The 22,507-nt window shown below is 47.6% G+C and overlaps 1 protein-coding gene across 2 annotated transcripts in view; it reads right to left on the bottom strand.

The window, feature by feature from the left end:
- Ror2 (receptor tyrosine kinase like orphan receptor 2) overlaps positions 1-21,738 on the bottom strand; it is a 178,203-nt gene extending 156,465 nt beyond the window's left edge. For both annotated transcript variants that reach the window (XM_057787488.1, XM_057787489.1), the window contains exon 1: positions 21,431-21,738. In XM_057787488.1, the coding sequence (XP_057643471.1) occupies positions 21,431-21,527 (97 nt within the window). In that variant the 5' untranslated portion in view covers positions 21,528-21,738. The remainder of the gene's footprint in view (positions 1-21,430) is intronic.
- Positions 21,739-22,507: the final 769 nt, after the last annotated feature.

The following is a 22,507-nucleotide window of genomic DNA, read 5'->3' as shown; positions in this document are numbered from 1 at the left end:
GTATCAAGAGTTGCCCGGATCATGCTGTCACATCGCACTGTGCATTTCCCCCCAGTCCATAATTTCCATCAAACCAGAAGGAAAACATTAGACCAACCCCAGCTATGGGGTGCCCTGCCAAACACTGACTGGCCCTTCAGAGCTGCCAGGGTCACCACACAAGTCAAGTGTGAGACACAGTCACAGTAAAGAGCAGCGGAAAGAGACAGAACAGCCAAACACAACGCCATGGCCAGGGCGGAACCCTGAAAAGAAAAAGGACATCAGGTGAAACCAAGGACATGGGACTAAAGGGTAGACTACTGTCAACATGGTACAGCCACATGGGTTCCCCAGTCTTGAGAAGGGCACACAGATGAAGTGAGGTGTGGGCTATGGGCGTGCACGTGTGCGTATGTGTACTCATGTGCATGTATTGAAAAGAGCACTCTATGTACATGCACATACATGGTTTAGGTGTGCACATGTATGAGTAAACATGCACATGGAGGCTAAGCTAACTCCAGCTGTCGTTCCTCAGTACAGTTCTCCTTTGTGTATGTGTATGTGTGTGTGTTTGTACACACATGCACAGGCATGTACAGATGGATGTACACACCTTTGTATGCATACATGGAGGCCAGAAGCCTGCAAATCTGTAATAGATGTCTTTCTCTATTGGCTTCCACATTATTGTTATTATTATTATTATTATTATTATTAGGCAAGGCCTCTCACTGAACCCAGAACTCACTGACTCAGCAAGACCAGCTAGCCAGCAGCTGCAAGGATCCTCCTGACTCCCTACCCTCCCAGTGCAAGGGCTACAGCCCCACACCATCACGCCTGGCTGTTATGTCTATGATGGAGATGTGAACTCAGGTTCTCATGCTTGTGTGGCCACCACCTTACCAACCAAGCCATCGCTCTATCCTCCCTCTGGTTTTTTTTTTGTTTTGTTTTGTTTTGGTTTTTTTTTTTTGTTTTTTTTTTTCGAGACAGGGTTTCTCTGTGGTTTTTGGAGCCTGTCCTGGAACTAGCTCTTGTAGACCAGGCTGGTCTCGAACTCACAGAGATCCGCCTGCCTCTGCCTCCCGAGTGCTGGGATTAAAGGCGTGCGCCACCACCGCCTGGCTCTCCCTCTGTTTTTTTGACACGGGGTCTTTCACTGGCCTGGAACTTGATAATTTAACTATGCTTGCCAGCCAGTGAGCTCCAGGGATCCACCAGACTCTACCTCCCCAGCCCTGGGATGGCAAGTGCACACTACCATGAGCCACGTTCTCACACGGGCTCTGGGAATCAAACTCAGTCTTTGTGCATGACTGACTCAGCCGTCTCAGCCCTGACTTTTAAGTTCTATGAGTTTAAAACTATTCAAAAAAAAAAACAAACCTTGCCTTACTGCCTTACTTCTGAAAGGAACAAAGTGCCGACACCCATAGGACATGAATGAACCTTGAAAACACTGTATTGCAAGAAAGAAATCAACCACAGGAAGCCACATATGGAAATGATTCTATTTATATGAAATATCAGAAAAAAATGAGCTCTCGGAGCCCAAAGCACACACAGCTGCCAGAGCCCTGGGAAAGCTATGATTGTAAGGGGTACACGGTTTCTTTAGGGGGCAATGACAACATCCTAAAACTGATTATGGTGTCAGTTTCAGGACTGCGAACACACTAGAGAAGACTGGGTTGTGTTCCTTACAGTGCTGTTTTCTGGCATGCGAACCATAGAAAGCTGTTATTAAAATGGGAGCCCGACAGTGGAAAAGTTGAATCACACACTTCACACAAGCATGATCGTCAAGAATGCATTTCATTTGGGGAGCCCTTTGAGGGATGCCGAAAAGCAGCGTGAGGTACTGTTACCACGTCTCCTGTCTCCTACCTGGCTGGGCCTTAGTTTCCCCTTATTAGTCCTCAGGAATTAGCCTTCCACGTGCTATATCAACAAACCAGTTTTGGTGGTGAAGAGAAGCCCAAGCCTCCACGTACCCTGCTGCCAACCTCAGGAGAATGATGCTGTTTTTGTTTTTTAAGTAAATAAAATGCTCTCAGTAAGATAAATAAATAAATAAATAACTCTCTCACTCAAGTAGAAGCTGGGTAAGGGACTAGGGCAACCATTCCTGGTTGGGGCTATACCTCAGTTGGTAGAATGCATAGCTGGCATGCACTAGGCCCAGAGTTCAATGTCCATAACTACAACGAACAATATATACCAACCATCACCTGAGAAGATGCTCAGAGCACTAATTACCAGGAAAACATAAATCAAGACCATTGTGGTGCCATGTCACATCAAGATGGCTGTTTACGAAGAATGTTGAAGCTGGTCAGCACCACATGGTGGGTCAAATGACCTGCTCCGGCATTGCTGCCCACGGCCGGTCTCCTTCAGCACACATTCATCCGTGCGCATGTCACACCCCTGGTCTCTGTTGGCCACACCCTTTCTGGTCCCACTGAGCATCTTCCCACCCAGCCCTGGTCCATCTTCCTCTCATGCCAAAGGTTTCTCCAGCGAAAAACAAAAGCATTATTAACAACAAAACAAGAAAGCAGAAGAAGAAGCGCTAAGCAATTAGCTCTCAGGAAGGGAGCAGTTGCTTAACAGAGAAGGAGCCTGAGGTTTCATGGAGTCAACGAAGCAGAGACACACAGGTTCTTGCCACACAAGTGGTTGAAAAGAGGGGGCAAAGGCACAGAACCTGGGTGTCCATAATAAATTGGTGACAATGGAGGCTCCAGTGGGGTGGCCACCAGGCTCCTTGCTTGGTTGATACAACAGTGAGATAGACTTTGTAATTTAATTACTTCTCTAAATTTTGATGAAACAGCCAGATGTGGTGAACGGCTATCAACTAATTACACAGTGTAGCAACAGCAGTAAGCAAACCTTGGGCCTCTTGATACTTCATTCCAGAACCTTCCAAGATAAGGAAATTTGTCATTATTTAAATGAATTTTAATTGCCAAGCAAAACAGAGCTACGGCAAAGGGCTAAAGAAATATCCGAAAATCTGAGTGATTAATTCTGCCTCAGAATGGCATGAGAAGCGCCAGAGGACTTCAAAGACTACCTCATGAGTCACAGTAATGTGACGGCTAGAGGAACTAGTCAATAAGAAATCCCTCACACTGAGCCCATTCACTGGACTGTTTGGGGTGGGGGTCGTGAGGTGGAACAGCACCTCAGATTTCAGTGATGATGGGCACATGGGCAGAGAAGCCATCAAAAGGATCTTTTCTTTTTTTTTTTTTTTTTGGTTTTTCGAGACAGGGTTTCTCTGTGGCTTTGGAGCCTGTCCTGGAACTAGCTCTGTAGACCAGGCTGGTCTCGAACTCACAGAGATCCGCCTGCCTCTGCCTCCCGAGTGCTGGGATTAAAGGCGTGCGCCACCATCGCCCGGCTCAAAAGGATCTTGGAGACAGTTATCGCCTCAGTAAGGAACAAATAACGTGGCTTCCATACACTACGGACAATTTCCTTTTTACTTTTGACAGAAAGAGAGAGAAAGTCATGTGTGTTCGTGTTATTAAGGTACACATGTGTGGAAGCCAAAGGGCCACCTTGAGCGTCATCCCCGGATATCATCCACCTCTTGAGCTGGAGTTCCTTGTTGGCCCAGAACTTCCCATTTGCGCTAGGCTACGCTATCCAGAGAGTTCCAGTGATCCACGAGCTTTTCTGTCCCTACCCAGCACTGCGATTACAAGTATGAGCCACCATGCCCATCTTTTTTATTTAGTTTTTTATTTATTTATATCTTTGTTTTGATTTGTTGTTGTGGTGGTGGTGGTTTTGTTTTATGTGGGTTGGTGGGAACTGAACTGAGTCTTCAACAAGGACTTTACTGACTGGACTATCTTCCCAACCTCGCTTTTCTATCCTTGAGATCCCACGTGAGATCCCACTGACTATGGAGACCATCCCACCAAGCACTGGAAAATCTTGGGGGCAGCCAAGGGCTGATTCATGAATCTTTCCCGGGGCACCAAAGCCCCGCCTTAATCCATCTCCTGCACAAAATCCTACCAGAAAACAACATCTCTACCATCAAAACTCTGAAGCTAATCACCAGCAACCAGACAGCTGGAGACACCCAAGGTTTCCCAAGGTAACAGAACTACTCAGGCCAGTCCTCATTCTTTCCTACACCAAACTCTTAACCCCAACCCCAACCCACACACTCTTCTAAACCACCTAACCCTAATCGCAACCCTAACTCTCCCCCACACCATCAAACCCTAACCCATCCCAAACTCTCCCCTACAAGACCTGACCTTCCTGAAGAAACCCAAGAAAGGCTTTCCCCTTGTTCTGTTCCCTTCCCCTTTCCCTGTTCCCCTCTGCTTGCTCAGTTATCCTCCCAAGCAAAGCTTATGTTTCTTGGGCTGCCCTAGGTATCTCATTGGAGTGGTTCCCTTCTCACAAGCAATGCAAAGAACAAACTCTTCCCATGTAAGAGCAGCTGAGCGGGGCTGGAGGGATGATGGCTCCGCAGCTAACAGCACTTGCGGCTCTTGCAGAGAACCCAGGTTTGGTTCCCAGCATCACATGGTGACTCACAACTCTATTAACTCCAGTTCTGGGGGATTCGAGGCACCAGGCACACATGCGGGACACATATATATATATATATATAAACACACACAAAAAGTAAAAATAAGGAAATCTTTTCTTTATTTTTAAATCACACGATCCCATGGCAAACCATACAGCACAACATGGGACTGAGCCCTGAGGGCCACACACAGAGAAAGATTCACATTCCTGTGAACACTCCCTCTCACAGGCACTGGTGGGTAGAAAGACCCATTATCAGAAACCCAAACAGCCCGCTGGATTTGGATTCACCATTCAAATGTCCTGACTAAGCCACGCTAATGCATTCCACGACCCCACCCCCTGGATGCCTGAAATCATGGACAGTAGCGAACCCTATAAATACTATTTTTTCCAGTACACACCTACCTATGACAAAGTTTTATTTAGTGAGCAGGCAGAGTAAAATTAAAAATAACTAACAGTTGAAGAAATGGCTGAGAGGGAAGAAGCCTAGCGACTGAGAATTAGATTCAAGATCCACACAAAAGTGGAAGGAAACTGACTTTAGAATATTGTCCATTGGCATAAACACACCCCCGCCCCCCATCCATGCACATATATATGTATATATAACAATAAAAAAATAAATTTTAAGAAAAGAAAAATAGCTGTCAATAAAAGAGAAATGATAACACTAACACTGTAATAAAATTGCCAGCATTATTCCTCTTGTGTTTGGGGCATTATTGAGCAAAGTAAGGTTTACTTGAATACAAATGCTACAATATTATAAGAGTTGAACTGATAACCAAGGTCTGTGGATGGAATAACAGTAAGGGTAATGTACATTCTGTGGATACACTGGACAAAGATTCTGTGTGACACTGTGCCAGGGGAGACATGAACAAATGTCCACTCGTCCCAAATAGAGAAACCATAACAGACCTAAGCAATAGCAGCACCAAAGTCCACCTAGGTAAACCAATGAGTTTTACTGGGTTTACTTACAGGAGTATGGGTAAGAGGTACTTACTGCAGCAGGGGTGACTCAAAGACAGCTGCATCACCAAAAAGCCCACCCCAGCAGGTGCTACTCATGAAAACAAGATCCCTAAAGTTCTCTACACAACTTAAAGGCAGCTACACTAAGATTCTCCTCTCTGGAATCCTTACTGCTTACATAACCTTGGAGAGAGAAGGGCCTTGTGAATCTGGTCAGTTTCAGGGACTTCCTAAGACTTCCGGGTTGCTTACTTTCTGAGTCTTAACTAGTTTTCTTTCGAACTTTCTGAGTTTTAAGGAACTTCCTACCAGGAGAAAATGTTTGAAATCAGAAGAAACTGCTCTACAACAAAAGTGAAGGTGCCATAAAGGAAGAGGAGAGAGGGCACAGAATGGCGACACACCTCTTAGGGTAGTCAGCATGCAAGTCAGACAAGAATTCTTCACTTCTGGAATTTTTCATTTTAAATGTAGACCATGTTTACCTTCACATAACTGAAAGCAGGAAAAGTGAATTTGCACATCAAGGAGCTATTGTAATTCCTGATCTGGACAAGGGACCCACAAGAGCGCGCACATGTGCATGCACACACACATGCACTCCAGGCCTACCCAGAAGGCCACCTGGCATTTATAGTCTAAAGAATACAGAGCTCACCTGAAATGACTCAAGGCATAGGAACTAACTCTGATTATAACTCAAAATAGTAAATGGAAATGTTATTAATCAACAATCTGTGTGTCTTACTCAGGCTCTACTTTATGTTGCTGTAGGGCTACAGGAGAAAAGCAGAGACAATTACTGACAGTGGATGACAATGGTCTCTGCAGATTGCTGGGTTCATGCAACTTAGTATGTTTGCACGCCGTAGCTCTAAGTAATCTGTGGAAGACTGGATCATCCTCTCATGGTTTCTATAAATCCAGGAACAATAAACCTCCACACCCAAACTTCTCCTAACAGTTCTCAAAATAAAACCCCCCCCGCCCCGGGATCCAATTTGGGAAACACGGTGTCAGAAAATACAAAGCAAGACACTGTACAGCTTCATGCAAAGTTTCCTACACCTGACCACTCGGGAGCCAAGGAAGCAGTGCTCAGCCACTGCCACGGAAGAGTCACTAGTGCCACTCGTGACCATAGCAGCTTCCCATTGGTCAGTAAGTGTTCTCTCAGATTACACTTCTCAGTGGGAGAGCACCTGAGGGCAGCTTCACAATGGCAAGGCGGGTGGACAGAATGAATTCCACCCTGCAAAGCCAATCTCATGGCTACCAAGATAAGGAAGGAACACCAACAGAATAAGAGACAATAAAAGACACCAGAATTTTCTTTGAGTACCTGCTGTGGTTTGGATGAAAGTCCCCAGAGAGTCCACATGGAATGGCTTGGTCCCAAGAAATATGTTACTGAGGCGGTAGAGCCACTGAGAAGAGGGGAACCATTGGGAGGTTTGAGGTCATTGTTAGTGTGCCCTAAAAGAGAACTGTGGACCCCAGCCTCTCAGTCACTCTCGGCTCTTGCTCCTAATGTGTGTTCACTCTAATGCACATTCCTGCTGTACTTTGCTGCCTTCACTAGGGAACCAAGAACAAAGCCAACCCTGCAGAACTGAGAGCCAAATGCTAGCACTTTCTCTACCTTTGAACTTGCCTGTGTTATATTTCATCATAATAGCACAAAACTGATACAGGTTCCGTGAGAATCTTCATTAAGTCAATTTGCAATCCCAAAACAATGCCCACCTAGGCAACTTCTGCAAAGACGTGCCACTCCACTCTCCTAGCTGGCATGCTCCATCTTTAAAAAGCCTGAGAGATTTAACTCTAAAATACAGAGAAAGGTGTGGCTAATCCGGTGAGCACCAAAACCCAGCCCGACTCCAAAGAACCTCAGGAAGGAACCCAAAGTCACCTCTAGTGGCATCATCATGAAATGGCCCATCAATAAGTGGCCACTTCACAGATGCACAAAACACCAAGTGTCCCCAGGGACCTGACACCGACTGCGCAAAACACCAGGGAGCTTTTCCATAGAACCCTGGAGCTCACTGCACAACTTCCAGGCAGCTCCATGGGCCAGAAGCTCCTCTCCTCTTACCATTCATTTAACCTTAGAGAGGGAGACTTTGTGAAACCATAAGTTTCAGGGACTTCCTGAGACTTTTGAGTTAGCCATTTCCTGAGTCTTAAGGAGCTCTTTTGCAGGGTGAGACGTTTCAGCTCAGAAGAAACTGCTGCCCAACACTTTCTGGATGGGCAACTATCACATTATCAGCTATGAAAACTTCAATCCTACAGGCCCAGCACCCCTACTGGGAAGACACAAACTTCAAAATGCTCCAAGATTCTGAACTTTTGCACGTCAACATATGCTATGAGAAGCTTCTCAGGCTTTGTGTGCTCAATGTGTACAAAACAGAGATGAGCCTCATGTTGAGATGCGACACCCCCATAAATATACACTACACATATGAAAATATCGCAAAATCTGAACAATTCTGAAATCTGAAACACTTGTGGTCCCAAATATTTTAGATAATGATAAGGAAGACTTGGCCTGTAGTAACTTAGACATTAGCATTTTACTTCCAGGAAGCAACTCCACAGACACTCAAACAACTGCTGTTGAGGGGATAAAAGGAGAAGGAGAAGGAGGAGGAAAAGAAGGAGGAGGAAGAGGAGGAGGAAGAAGAAAAGGAGGAGGAAGTGGAGAAGGAGGAGGAGGAGGAAGAAGAAGAAGAAGAAGAAGAAGAAGAAGAAGAAGAAGAAGAAGAAGAAGAAGAAGAAGAAGAAGAAGAAGAAGCAGGAAGAAGGAAGAAGAAGAAGAAGAAGAAGAAGAAGAAGAAGAAGAAGAAGAAGAAGAAGAAGAAGAAGAAGAAGAAGAAGAAGAAGAAGAAGAAGAAGAAGAAGAAGAAGAAGAAGAAGAAGAAGCAGAAGCAGCAGCAGCAGCAGCAGCAGCAGCAGCAGCCCGGTTGGTGTAAAGCTATTTCACATAATACTTAAGAATCGGAAGACCTGTGAAATAAATGATGCTTAAATGTGACACGAAAGTAAAAATGGAACTGTTGGGCCAAAGGAACCACAAGGACAGGGCAGGGGGATGTGCAGGGTAGGAGGAACACAAAGAACAAAGTATGAAAGAAGATTCCCCAGTAAAATCCATTATTTCGAATGCTAACTTAAAATTAATAAGAAATAAACCATGAAGTCGGGCGGTGGTGGCGCACGCCTTTAATCCCAGCACTTGGGAGGCAGAGACAGGCGGATCTCTGTGAGTTCGAGACCAGCCTGGTCTACAAGAGCTAGTTCCAGGACAGGCTCCAAAACCACAGAGAAACCCTGTCTCGAAAAACCAAAAAAAAGAAAGAAAAAAAAAGAAAAGAAATAAACCATGAATATACAAATGACAGATACTAGCAATGTTTTCTGTTTGTTGTTTGCTTTTTAATGAAGAAGCTGGAACTATAGTAATATTGAAAGGGGCTTTAGGTTTGGTTTGGTTTGGTTTGGTTTGGTTGAGCTAGGTCTCACTATCGGGGGTTAGTCTTGAACTGCGTACACTCTCAGGAGTGGCCTGGAACTCCTGACTGTCCTGGGCTTTACTCCTGAGTACTGAGCTGGCAAGGCAGCAGAACCTGCATACCACGGGAAGGCCTGCAGGAACTGTAACAATGAGAAGCCTCGCCGTGTGTGGTCTAAAGCGGCTGTGCTTGGAAACCAATATGAAAACCAGTGCTAAGTGGAAGAAGCCAGTTTCAAAGGCCACGGGGTCCACCATTCCATTTAAATGAAATTTCCAGAACAGTCAAATCCTCAAGGATAGAGAGTAGATTGGTGCTTGCCAGGGCCTGGGAAAAGGGAGTTGGGAAGTGGAGACCAACTGCTAACAGGTGTGGGTGCTCCTCGGAGGGTGGGCAGGTTCTGAAACCGCAGAGAGGAGATTGATGCTCTGACAGGCTCAACTGCCCACTGACACAGACTCACCCGGGAAGGGTGTCTCAATGGCACTCATAAAAGTTGCTCCAGGGCTGGAGAGATGGTTCAGGTGTTGAGGGCCTTGGCTACTCTTCCAGAGGGCCCAGGTTCAATCAATTCCCAGCACCTAAAAGGCAGCTCGCAAGGGTCTGTAACACCAGCTCCAGAAGTCTGACCCTCTCCCTGGCCTCCATGAGCACATGGCATACAAATGCACAGACATACATGCAGCCAAAACACTCAGGCACATTAAATGAATAAATGAATAAGTAAATAAATAAATCGTTAAAAATTAAGCAGTTGGTCCAAGCAAAGCTTGCCGACTCTCCATTCTCCATCCCTGTTTTGTTTTCTGAGTATACTTAGAAAAGTTGGTCCAAGCCAAAGCTCACTCAGCATCACAACCCCTACTCCCAACACTTTCCCCCAAGTTCACCGCAGGATCCATTCTCTGGTTGGGGGAAAAAAAAGCAATGATGAAGAGAATTTTAAAACTTACTCTTCAACAGCTCCCTTTATGTTCCATGCTGGCCTTCACTCTCTCTGTATTTATTTCATCAGCCACAGCCTTTACGGCCTGTAGAAATACAGTCGAGTAGGAGAAATCTGACCCCTGCTTCTTCTTAGAAGTATACTCTCGGATGAGAAGACACACGCATGCAAAGTCTGGGATAAAGTGAACCCCATCTGAACTCTGAAAACATATTCAACCCTCCATTAATGAGAGGTAGGTAATCAGTGCAACGCTCGACCTTGCGAAACAATGGATTTTCCCATTGGGAAGAGGGGGTGAGGGTGTTTTATGTTCAAAATGAAGCTTCCTAAAGAAAATGATAACACACTGAATATTCCAAACAGCTAGGGAAAACTGAAGCCCATCCAAGCCAGTTGACTCATGAGAGAAATTATTTTCTTGGCAAAACTATTAACACCCTCAGAAGACAGAGCCCTTCCAAGTCGCATTCCTATCCTGAGTAGTCAGCAGGCTCCTTCTTAAAATCTATCTTCTCTCAAGTCCCCAGAGCCACCAGAGTCGCCCTCAGTAACCTACTCCCGTGTACCCAGCTCCCTGGACATCTACCTCCATCACCCAGTGGTGTGCTGACTCAATGCTTCTCCCGGAGATGCTAATTAAGTACCCTGCACCCTGCTGTCACCCTGCCCGGGTCATCCCCTTCTTTCTGCTGCAGGAGGAACTGTCCCTCTGTTCAAAAGACAAGACAGTGCCTAGCTATACAAAGGACAAAAAGCACATCCTAGAACCGCTTCGCTTCCTAGCTATTGTCACACACACACACACACACACACACACGCACCAGGGTCTCAGTCCCCAGAGGTGAAACCATCTGCTTCATACTTCAAAGGATTCCCGTGTGTCCATAAATCACAAGGGTTGACAGTCACATCCCAGCGGCAGTGAGGGTGTTTGTTTTTGTTGGCTTTTGCCTTTGCCCAGCCCTCTGTAAGGAAAACAAGGGCCAAAGGACAGTAGGGAGCTGGATGCCCTGGGCCTGGGCTTGGACGGAGGAGTCCTTGGAGGATCCAGGCAGCCGTCCCCGGGGAGACACATGGTCCCTGGTCAGCCTGGTCCACTCTGAAACCTGAACGGGCCCTATGAAGAACTGCCTACCCCCATCAAAGCTTCAAATCTAATCATGGCCCTGTTCTCCTTAGGCAGCCACCCCGAGAGGACAGAGAAAAGGAAAGGCAGCTGATCCAAAAGCTCTGGGGTGCAGGCCTCTCTGCAAAAGGTCCTGAAAAGATTGGACCCTTCATACCCTGTCATGGGGCAAAGCGGTCATAAAGCTCCCAGCAGGGCAGTAGTGCCCTGATCCCAGTTGACCTAAACTGTGCAGAGACACTGGGTGACCTGCGATCTAAGCTGCTGAACACAGTAGAGAGCTGCCTTCAACCACACTCACTCCAAGAGTGTGTCTCTGGCACTCCATACTAACACTGACCAATGCTGGAGGCAGGGTCAATCAACTCTCCACCCTGGGGCCCAGGATCGGCAACACATTGCTGGCAGTGGAGGCCTCGTATCAGGTAAATTCTTCTGCCCCAATTCTGGCCACAGACTCAGCAGCCAGCAGCAGTAGGCGGACACTTGCAGAAGGGTCTATGCCACTGTGCGGGGGCTTGAGTGTGCATCTCAGAAATTCACAGACTGAAAACTTAATCCTCAAATTTTATGGTAAATCATTTAGAGGTGGGGCCATTGGGAGAGAATTAGGGTTAGGTGAGTTAACGGGGAGAGGGGTCCATCAAGGTATTGGTAGCTTTGTAAGAACAGAAAACCTCAGCTGGAATACTTGCTCTGTCTCTCCACACACCAGAACCAGATTCATGGACTGCCAGCCTCTATAGTCATAAGCCCAACATCTATTTCTGATTAGGGATCTACCATAGCGGCTAATGGGCTCACACTAGCACTGCTCATAGACCTAGTCATTAAAAATTGGCCCAACTACCCCACTCTGCTAGAGCTGCCTAAACAGGGCAGCTACACAGCAGGACCTCGTCTGAAGCGAAAGGGTGGGGAGGGGAGATGGAGGAGCCACAGGGTGACCTCTTCCCCTCTTCCAAGTGCCCAAGGAAGCCAGTTCTAGGCTGCTCCTTCCTCTATAAGCTGACCTGCGACTCCCTGATCCGCACTTTCTCTACTGTTTACTTCTGTGGGTGTCCCTTTGATACAGGTGGATCTTCTATCTATTTGTTGCTTTCATTGGTTAATTAATAAAGAAAACTGCTTGGCCTGATAGGTCAGAACATAGGTGGGTGGAGGAGACAGAACAAAATGCTGGGAAGAAGGGAAGTGAGCAGTCGCCATGCCTCTCCTCTCTGAGATAAACGCAGGTTAAGATCTTTCCTGGTAAGCCACCATCTCATGGTGCTACACACATTACTAAATATGGGTTAAAGCAAGATGTGAGAATTAGCCAATAAGAGGCTGAAACTAATGGGCCAAGCAGTTTTTAAATAAATACAATTTGTGTGTTATTATTTCGGGTGTAAAGCTAGCCGTGCGGGAGCTGGGTGGGAACGCAGCCCGCCATTCCTTCTACATCCCTTCAAAGGACTCCTGTGTGTACAAAAATCACTAGGGTTGGCAATCACATCCCAGCAACAGTGAGGGTGTCCCTTCAAGCATTCCCTTTTGTTTTTGGTTATGTTTTTATTGTTTCAAAACAGGGTTCCTCTGTGTAGCCCTCCCTGGCTGACCTGTAACTCACTCTGTAGACCAGGATGGCCTCAAACTCACAGAGATCCACCTGCCTGACTCCTGAGTGCTGGGATTAAAGGTGTGCACCACCACCATCCAGTCAACCTTCCCTTTAGTAACAACACTGTTCCTCAGCAATCAGACACACCCCAAAGACCTCAATGTATCATCTCCTGAGACCCACTCTACAAAGGAAGGCCACAATTCAAAGAAACAAGAGTCAGGACCACAGTGTAACTCCTTTTTTGCAGAGGGAACCATTATTCAACCTTACTAGTACAATAAATATTCTTGTTATTAAAAGTCAAAATGACCCTCATTTTAATACCCTAAAATACTGGAAACTGGGGGATGGGAGATGGACCTGTGGGTAAAGAGTCGCACAAAATATGAGGACCTAACCTTTGATCTCCAGAACCCACATGGAACCTAGTTGTGGTGGCAGTCACTGAGGCTAGCACTGGCAGGGGGCCAGCCAGGTCCCAGGGGACTCACTGTCTCCAGGTGATCAGCTCCAGGTCAGTGAGAGAATCTGTCTCGAAAAAATATGGCGTGGCCTCCACACAAGCTCACACGGGCAAGCACACACATGTACACGCACAGACTGGAAACGTGGGGCTGCAGAAATAGCCATACCCCTCAGATTCCCACAGTTCATGCTGTAATGTCCAGGATTTCAATTAAACAGAACCGGCCAGGAAAACAGACTATCTGGGGAACACCAGGGGACACAATGGGCCTGAGCAGGGACAAGCTTACACAGCATTCCCATGAAATATGTCTAGAGTGGAATGAACACCAAATGCTTCTAGAAAGCTCAGAGAACGACCCAAACCTCCCCCATTCCCCAAGAGCAGTCCGAAAACCCAGAGAAACAAGCTGAAATTCCTTGTCTTAACCTCCACCCCTCTAACCGCCCCAAAAGTCAAGCTGCACTAATGACGCCCTTAAGAATTGTCAGAATCGGGTGTAGTGGCACTTGGGAGACAGGCAGGCAGATCTCTATGAGTTTGAGGCCAGCCTGGTCCACAGAGAGAGTTCCGGGACAATCAGAGCTATACTGAGAAACCCTGTCTCAAAAATTAAAAAAAAAAAAAATTTTTTTAAAAATCAAACAAAAGAATTGTTGGGGTTGCTCACTAAGCTAACTCCCGCCCGCTTCCTTGCAAACTCTGGTTTTAGAAACAAGATGGCTAGCGAGGAGGTGATGCACTCATGATGTCGGCAGTCCCTGCTCCACTCTGCCCGGCCCACCCACAGTTCATTCCAGGACCCACAGGACACCAAAACCAAAAGAGAGGTAAGTCTCTCAGAGAAAAGAACTAAATACGCTGACCTGCTCCGTTCTTCCCAGGTGAGGGCAATCATCCTGGCATTGCCCACAGTAACACAGCACCCACAGGACCCCTCGTCCACATGGCCTACACAGCCCCGTGCCCGCACAGCTCACACAACCCCTCATCTACATGGACCACAGGAAACTTTGTCACCCAGCGCTCCCACATTACAAGCTTACATTTTGATTTTTGAAACTTTCCTCAATTTTGTTTCTTGAACATTTTCAATGTATAGTTGACTAAAAGAGGGCACAGCATCTCAGTATAAAGATAGCTGCCTTCCACACACCTTAATCCTAGCATTCGGGAGGCAGAGGCAGTGTGATCTCTGAGTTTGAGGCCAGCCTGCTCTACAGAGCAGGTTCCAGGACAGTCAGGGATGATCCACAGAGAAACCTGACAAACAAGCGAACAAACAAACAAAAAGCAAAAACAACAACAAAAAGATAGCTTCCTTCTTTGACTAGGGTCCTAAAGGAAGGATGAAGGATAGGGTTCACTGGGGCTCCTGAATCCCGAACCACAGCAGAAGACAGCTTCTTTATTAGGATGAAGAAGAAAAGGAACAGCCTCGTTAATGTAAGACTCCCCTCTGCACCCTAAGACTTTATTTCAGGGATAGCCTGTCAAAAGCAGAATGGAGCACAGTGGAAGGAGCAAGCGCACCAGGACACTTTAAAGCACCGCACACAGGGCAAACCACTGCTGCTACAATCTTACCTTGTCCTCTTGGGATCCACAGAGCCCTGTGCTCATGTGTAGTCACTGTATCTGGTGGGCAACCCACATGGAGAAAGAACACTGAGTATTTAGCTCACATGTGCCTCAAGTTCATTGCTCAGCAGACCACGGAGTACGTGCCAGCAGGCAGCGCCAATCAGCTCTGAAAGTGGCAAACTGCACACCAAATGCCATACCCCTGCTCTGCTCTGACTCCCACCACTCAGTCTAGCTTGTACTGTCTTGATGAAGACGTCAAACTCCTTTTGTATTTAGTGGCCTTTTCTGTTCATTGTTCTGCAGACTACCTACCTTACACAACATTGACAGTTAGCAATACAACGCAGTTGTTCCAAATAGAAGCCTTCCAAACCTGCCAGTCTTGCTTTAGGACCGATTCCTGTCCTTGGTTAGGCTGTCCATCGCCCAAGCTAGAAACATTGCTGGTCCCCTAGAGAAGGTCACAGTAGCTCTCTCTGGCCTAGTTATTTTTTTCCCCTTGCAGATAAGGAAAATTATCACTCAAAGTTGATCACCACTCAGAATTCGGATGTGATCCACCGTGAAAAGCGCTGGTGTGACCACAATCAGAAATTTGAGATGAACGCAGCCAGGATTCAAGGTGAACTCTAATCATGGCCATCTGAACTGAAGGAGTCTGGCCATGTGAGGACACAACAGGGGTGAAGACAGACATGTGTGCACATGGAAACCAGGAGCCACCAAGAAGCGGAAGACGGAAAGAAGGTTCTCCCAAACAGTTCCCAAACTGTGGACCTCACGGCTCACTGTCCGTGTAATTCCACCTCCGAGGACTGTGGGACGATACATCTGTATGACATCACGTGTCCTACAAGACTCACATATGGTTTTCAGACTTATTTTTGTCATAATCAAGTCACAGATTTAGACTCTGTCCATGCTTGTCTCATTGCCCCAGGTCTGGCTACTGGGGAGCCTTCACTGGCCCCCGTGTGCTCTCAGCACACCCAATGTGTCAGGCCACTGAACCACTACCCCAAGACCATGCCCCAGGCTCAGCCTGATCTTCAGCCATCGCCCCAAACACTCTAGCTCCTCGTATGTGCAGTGGGGTTTAGAGGACTAAAGACCGGGAACTGGGAACACTCAGTGCTAATGAGGTGCTAAGCTGTTATAGAAAAAAAGAACATGGTTTAAAAACTATGGATCTGCCACTAAATATGATGCATCGTGTGGTTATACAGGAGTCATGAGTTATACCGACACCTCCGATTCCAACCCACTCCCCCAGATCTCCCCTCAACTCCCCACGTGTGCATCCCCTCGTTCCACAGAGATGTCTGGTTGCTGCACTAAGCAGGTTTCCCATTCGCTCATTCTTGCGTGTCTACAAAGTGCCAGTTTCCAATGGAAACCTACGCTATGCAGGTGAAGGCCAGGTGTGTTGGCGGATGATATATGGCTTTCCCCATCAGCTGAGGCTACATATTCAAAGCATCACTGACATGAACTAAGAGCCTCTCTCTTGGATCCCATGGGTGTTTTGTCACCATTTATAATAACACTTGCTTACCCACTGGCATTCAGTTCTAGTTTCCTGGACCTCTTTGGGCCTGGACATTACATTTTCCAAAAGTAAGTACTTCTTCCATTTGAAACAGGGTCTCCCTACATAGTCCTGGTTATCCTCGAGCTCAATCTGTAGATAGGGCTGGCCCTGAACTCATAGAGATCCACCTGCCACTGTCTCCCTGGTGTTGGGATTAAAGGTGTGCATCACTATACTGGACTTTAACATAACAGTTTCAATGAGTAGAGCTTCAACATGTTCCAAAAGACAAAGCGTTGTTACAAAGGGTTCAAGAATACACTGAGAACAGAAGGAAAGTCTCTGAACGCAATAGAGGCTGAAAGGTTTCCCTCCAGGATCAGAACAAAACAGGGGTGTTCCCTTTGAACCCATGTTGAACACAGTGGTGGAAGTTCAAGACTGAGCAATTAGACTAAATAAATAAATGAGAAGTTTAATTGTCTGTCTGCAGTTAACTAATACGACCTTATACAGAGGCTGAGAGCCACAAAGTGCTAGCTGAGCAAATAGATTCTGTAAACCCACAGGGAAAAAAAATCAGTCTGTATAAGTTAACTTCTATAAACTTACTAATAACAACACAAGTATAAAAAAAGGAAATCAAGAAAGCAATTCAATTATCGTAACACAAAAAAAGAGAAAATATTTAGGTGTTGTTAATTATGGAAGCAAAAGACTCGAAAGACTGAAGGCTATAACACATGGATGAGTGAAATGAGAGCCGTCAATATATCTGTGTTTATGAACTGAAGACAATACTGTAAAGAAACCAATACTACTGAACACAACCCACAGATTCACCGCGGTTCCTCACCAAAACCCAGCTGACCACATGTGGCTAAGGACACCCGCCATGTGCCCATTGGGGCGAAGGAAGTAAATGTATTTTTTAAAATAATTTTGACCTTAAATAGTCACATGTGCCTGGCAGTTCCCATATTCCACAGCATAAAAGTTACAGTAAGTTCAAGCCAAAATGTTTCTGTAATTTAATTGTATATCCGGTGAGCTGTCCTTCCAGAAGGGTGTGGAAGCCATTAGGCTGGGGTATGGGTGATGGTGGGGGAGCCCTCCCCCACTCCCAGAGGTTCAGGGCAGCAGCCACATTCTCCTGATAACATCTCAGAGGTGGCAGAATGCTTACTGAAGCTCATTCCAACACAATTAAACTCACACACACTTCCCATTGGGGCTTAAGACTTTCTAGAGGCCAAGCTACTTAGTCGAATTAGGCTCAAATTTTTTCTGTAATTATTTCCTTCCCTTTGGCTTTTTTATGGGGGGGGGTGGTAGCAGAATTAGAACGTAAAGAAAACACCCCCAGATATCACATCAGTGAGCTAATCAAACCAAAAACAATCCCGTTTTCAAAACTGTTATGAAAACCTTCAACATGGTCCAACCACCCTCTTTGGCCACTCTGTCAAGAGAACTTCAAACAGATTACACCCTGGGCAGTTTTTACGAGCACTGCACATGTAAGCAGAGCTGTCGCGCCCTTGTTTCCAACTTGGCAGGCTCCTCAACAAAACCAAATTAATACATGCTAGGCAAAGAGGGGCCTCGGAGCACCACCAGCTGCCGCCATAATTCGTGCGCTGCAGCTCCTCTAGGTATTTTGATTCTTTTTTAATTCCAAAACTGCATAGATGACACTACCCATTGAACCCCTAAATGGGACTAGCGGATCAATGGAACAGTGCAAATCAAGACCCCCCCAAAGTCACAGTGGCCAAACGGGTTCTTTCTACCTAACAGTCCTTAGGCTAGTAACCCTGACTCTGCTTTCAAACCCCGTGTGTTTGAGGTTGGGGAGTGGGGTCCCCTCTAAGCAATCACTGGAAAGAGCAGTGCCAGCCAAGGAACCCAGAATGGGGTGCAGCAAAGCAAACCCAGTGATCACCAGTGGGTAGCAAGTAAAGGTGTCTATCCTTGCTTCCTCTCCAGGTCCCCAGAAAATCAACAGATAAACACAGGAGACCTATGTCACCTTAGAGGACACTTCATGAACCTTCAGGCGGGGATAACATTTAGTAGTAGTGGGTTATAACCAGTGTTTCCTAATGACCCCTGCCCAGACTGGCCAACCCCACAACTCTCTTTAAAGGACAGTCAGTTCCAGGTTGAAAGAACTCCCGAGAAGATTCACCTCCCTTACCAGTCAAAGGACCCAACCCCTGAGCACCTAATCCATTTCCTTCAGAAAAGAGTCCTCCCCCAAAAGACCTGCTTCTCAGTCCCCCAGGCGAAGTCTAGGCTGTTTAAAGGAGAGAGAGAGAGAGAGAGAGAGAGAGAGAGAGAGAGAGAGAGAGAGACTCAGTAATAGTCACACAAACACCAATGACAGCTAGCCTCCAAGTAAACAGCAGACACAATGTCCACCAATAAAAACAGACTTCACTCTGCTGCTTTCGTAAGACTGCAGAGAATCATCATCAAAACTGCTCCCAGAAATGCACATTTTTCAGCCAGTGACTTTGTTTTTGTTTGCTGTGCAAAAATATCAAGCAGAGTTTTTCTTGGCTTTCTAGCTATACCAGGCTAACTAAATCAAGTGCAGTCACAAGGCTGGGGATGGAGCTCAGAGGTAGAGTGCCAGCCTAACGCGCAGGAGGCCCCGGGTTCTGCCTCCCAGGAGGAAACTAAGGTTTGGGGCTGTTCTGTTTTAAATGGAACCCGGCTGACTAAACCCCTTCCCTGACACTGTACATCCCACAGGAGTCCACAGCGCTCAGATTCTCAGGGTGTCAATCTTCTCCACTGGATGTCAGGGCTCAACTTGAAATTGTTATTAAACACTGAAAAGTTTCCAATGTGCAGCTGTTGCTTGCTTGGTCCTCTGCCATCGTAAGAAAAACATATTGTACGACGTACACAGAACCTTTCCTGTTTCCACAAAGTCTTCTTACACGAGATGGTATCATTTCTTCTCCTCTAAGAGACTACTGCGATTGCCACTCCAGGGATCTGGACCAGAAGCAAACTGGGCCCTGACAAAGCGGCAGCAGGAGAAGGCTAACACTTGTCACTCCTGCCTTCCCTAATTCTGATGAAAGTATGAGATCAGAACATATACTCACTGGGTGGTGGTGGCGCACACCTATCCCAGCACTCGGGAGGCAGAGACAAGCAGATGGATATCTGTGAGTTCGAGGCCAGCCTGGTCTACAGAGTGAGTTCCAGGACAGCCAGGGCTACACAAAGAAACCTTGTCTCGAAAAACAAACAAAACAAAACAAAAAAAGAATATATACCCTTTTAAAATAACCTTTCCATGTTTTTACATCCTAAATTATTTCAATTATAGAACTCCCCAATTGCTGAGACTCTCTCTTTGACAACAAAAAAGATCTCAAACACCCAAATTTCCTCTAATAATTTCCATATCTATATATTTGTGTGTATGTGTTTTCTGTCAGCTTAACGAGGAAGCAATCCAGAAAGAAAAGAAACATAGCCTACTCTTTCTATAGTGGGAATTTCATTTCATCAGCAAAGTAATGTAACTTCCACATAAGGCTCAAAAAAGAAAGGGAGGGAAGAAAAAGGAAAGAAAGAAAATGGGGCTGATGGTTTTCTTCATCGGACGTGTTCCTCTGCACATGGATGAAGGCAGTGCTCAAATTGCTACATCCAAAATAAATGCAGGAGGACTTTTCTATTCTGGTTACAAACTTGATTTTAAGGTACCAGGGCTTCACACTCCTTCATCACCTAGGGCCTCTCGCTATGGCAGACCCCATCCCCCACCCCAGCTACACCTCAAGAAGCCCTCAGGCTGCAGGATTAGCAAGGGCCACTAGGTTACCAGCAAAAGGCCCAAATTCCTGTGGAGGTGACCAGTTTACCACCCCCTAGTTTCAAAACAAATTCTTGATGGTAGAAGAATCAGTGGGAATTCTTACAGGGGGCAAATTGGTAATGCCATTAATATAGCATGTGCTGTACTCTTTCATCCTGCACTCAGCGGTTCCTGCCTTCGTGGAAAGAGGTATCAATGGAAATGAAGTCATCAGAAACGGTGGACGCCGTCAGCATCATTTTAAGCCCAAACACCCCCTGGAAAGGCTGCTCAACGTTTCTCTCCTCTCTTTGGCCGGATACGAGACAGCGCCCTGCACAGCAGGACTCGGGAAGAGTCCCGGAACCCTGCTGCCTGCTACTGCTCCCTAATTCTCACCTGCTTGCAGGAATGCTGGTAGCTGGGGGACATTGACGCTGCTGTCCCAGTATGGCGCACCTCAGGTAGTTCAGAAACTTAAGGCAAACCTCTTGAGTCCCTGCTCCTCTTGGGACTTCCTCACCCAAGCCAGCAGGGTGCGGGGATTCAGGCCGCAAACCTGATAGCTAGTAGATACTCTAGGGTTAGCACTGGGAGGATCATCTCCACCTCCTCTGGTCACCACAGTCTTTTCTGCCCAAGTATTCTCCAAAACACTTCTGTGCTTATTGAGGGGGGTCTCCTGATCCTAACCACGCACCCGCGGAATCCCCCAAAGGAGGAAGAAACACTACGGGCAGGCAGAGAGAAGCACTCTCCTTTCAGCCGCGCAATATCAAGCCCTGGGGGCCAAGACCCCACTGCGAAGGGCCCGCCAAACACCACTTCGGTCACCAATAACAACAAAAGGAAAACCAAGACCTTCGACCATGCGTCCCCTACTGTCCCTGGGAAAATGACTAACTCAGAACTTCATTTGGGGGCAGACGAGGTACAAGAGATGCGTGTGGAGGGGAAGGGTGACCTAGGAGGAATCGACGAAGTCCCGAGTCTTGGGACACACGGAGCACGTCTATGGGTGCACATTCCGACTGGAACGCACTTGGGAAAAGCTCCCTGCCGCTGCCCACCGCGGCCTCTGGAAACACTTAGTGGTCCCTAGAGCGCATCTCATTGGAACCAGCCCCAGGCGACTAAGGAGGGCACGGGCCCAAGCTGGCGCCGAGCGCGCGGAGCATGGCCTCGCCTGGCGCCCCTCGATCTGGAGTACCGGCGCCCGCGAGGTAGAGAGTGGTGGAGGATCGGCGATGCTCGGAGTGTGCACGCAGGGTTCTTACCTGTGGTCCAGGGCGTCCAGAGCAGGAGTGCCGCCGCCGTCCAGACGGCCCGGGCGCACAGAGGCGCGTGCCTCGGCCGCGCCCAGCCCCGAGCCATGCTGCGGGCCGTGGGTGCCGGGTCCCCTACTGAGCGCTCGGCCTTCAGGCTTCGGGCCGGGGCGACTCCAGCCCTCCCCTCCACGCGTCCGCGCTTTCCTCCCACGCGCTTCTCAAGCTGGTTCCCTTCGAAGGCCACTCTGCCGACCCCTTCTCCGTGCCCCGGTGCGCCGCTCGGGTGCGGAGGCTCCGGAGAGCGGACTCGGGCGTCCGGCAGGGCGCCGGGACGAGCGCGGGGGGCGGAACGCGGGCAGGCGCGCAGGAGGCAGGGTCCCCGGCTCGCCCGCCCCGTTGGGCAGAGAGGCCGGCGGCGGCGCCCTCTGCCGGAGCGACTCGAGGGCGGCGACCCCAGCGCGCGGGAAGAAGCCCTATCCACACCCGTGTGTTGTCCTAGGAGCTGCCTGTTGCGCCCGCCCTCCCGCTAGCGCCTTGGGATCTTTAGGCACAAAGGTGGAGCCTCTGGTTCATCCACTCTCCCAGGCATCCGAAACTATTGCCGTCCACCATCAAGGGACCTGGAAAACTAAGGACCTGGGTCACAAATCAGAAACTAGGCAACGCTTAAGGAAGTCAGCCTCACCTCCATGAGGAAACTCAGTTACCAGGTCTTCGAAATTCTGGCAGGGACGCGCAAAAGGGAGGTGTGGTCTTGGCACAGATGTTCCAGAAAATAACCAGCCTGCTCTCCATGGGCGCCCCGCCAATCCCCTTGGGGACTATCAGGACCCTCCTAAGAAATGAGCACAAACTCCAAGTGCAGCCATGAGGAGGCTGCCCGCGGGACGGCGATAGTATCTGAAGTCCCAGTGGCCTGTCGTTTACTGTTGAAAGCAAATTGTGTCTTTTTACCCATAAAGAGCAGAATGCTATTTGTTCTCTGCAGAACCCTCCAGAACACGCAAACTTAATTTGCTTCACTTATAAAAAGACATTTGTACGCAATTCAGACCGCATGCTTTCTTGATTATTCTTGTTTTTGTT

The sequence above is a fragment of the Chionomys nivalis genome, chromosome 13 (assembly GCF_950005125.1).
Source record: "Chionomys nivalis chromosome 13, mChiNiv1.1, whole genome shotgun sequence".
NCBI classification, from domain to species: Eukaryota; Metazoa; Chordata; class Mammalia; order Rodentia; family Cricetidae; genus Chionomys; species Chionomys nivalis.
This window is presented reverse-complemented; position numbering and strand designations above follow the sequence as displayed.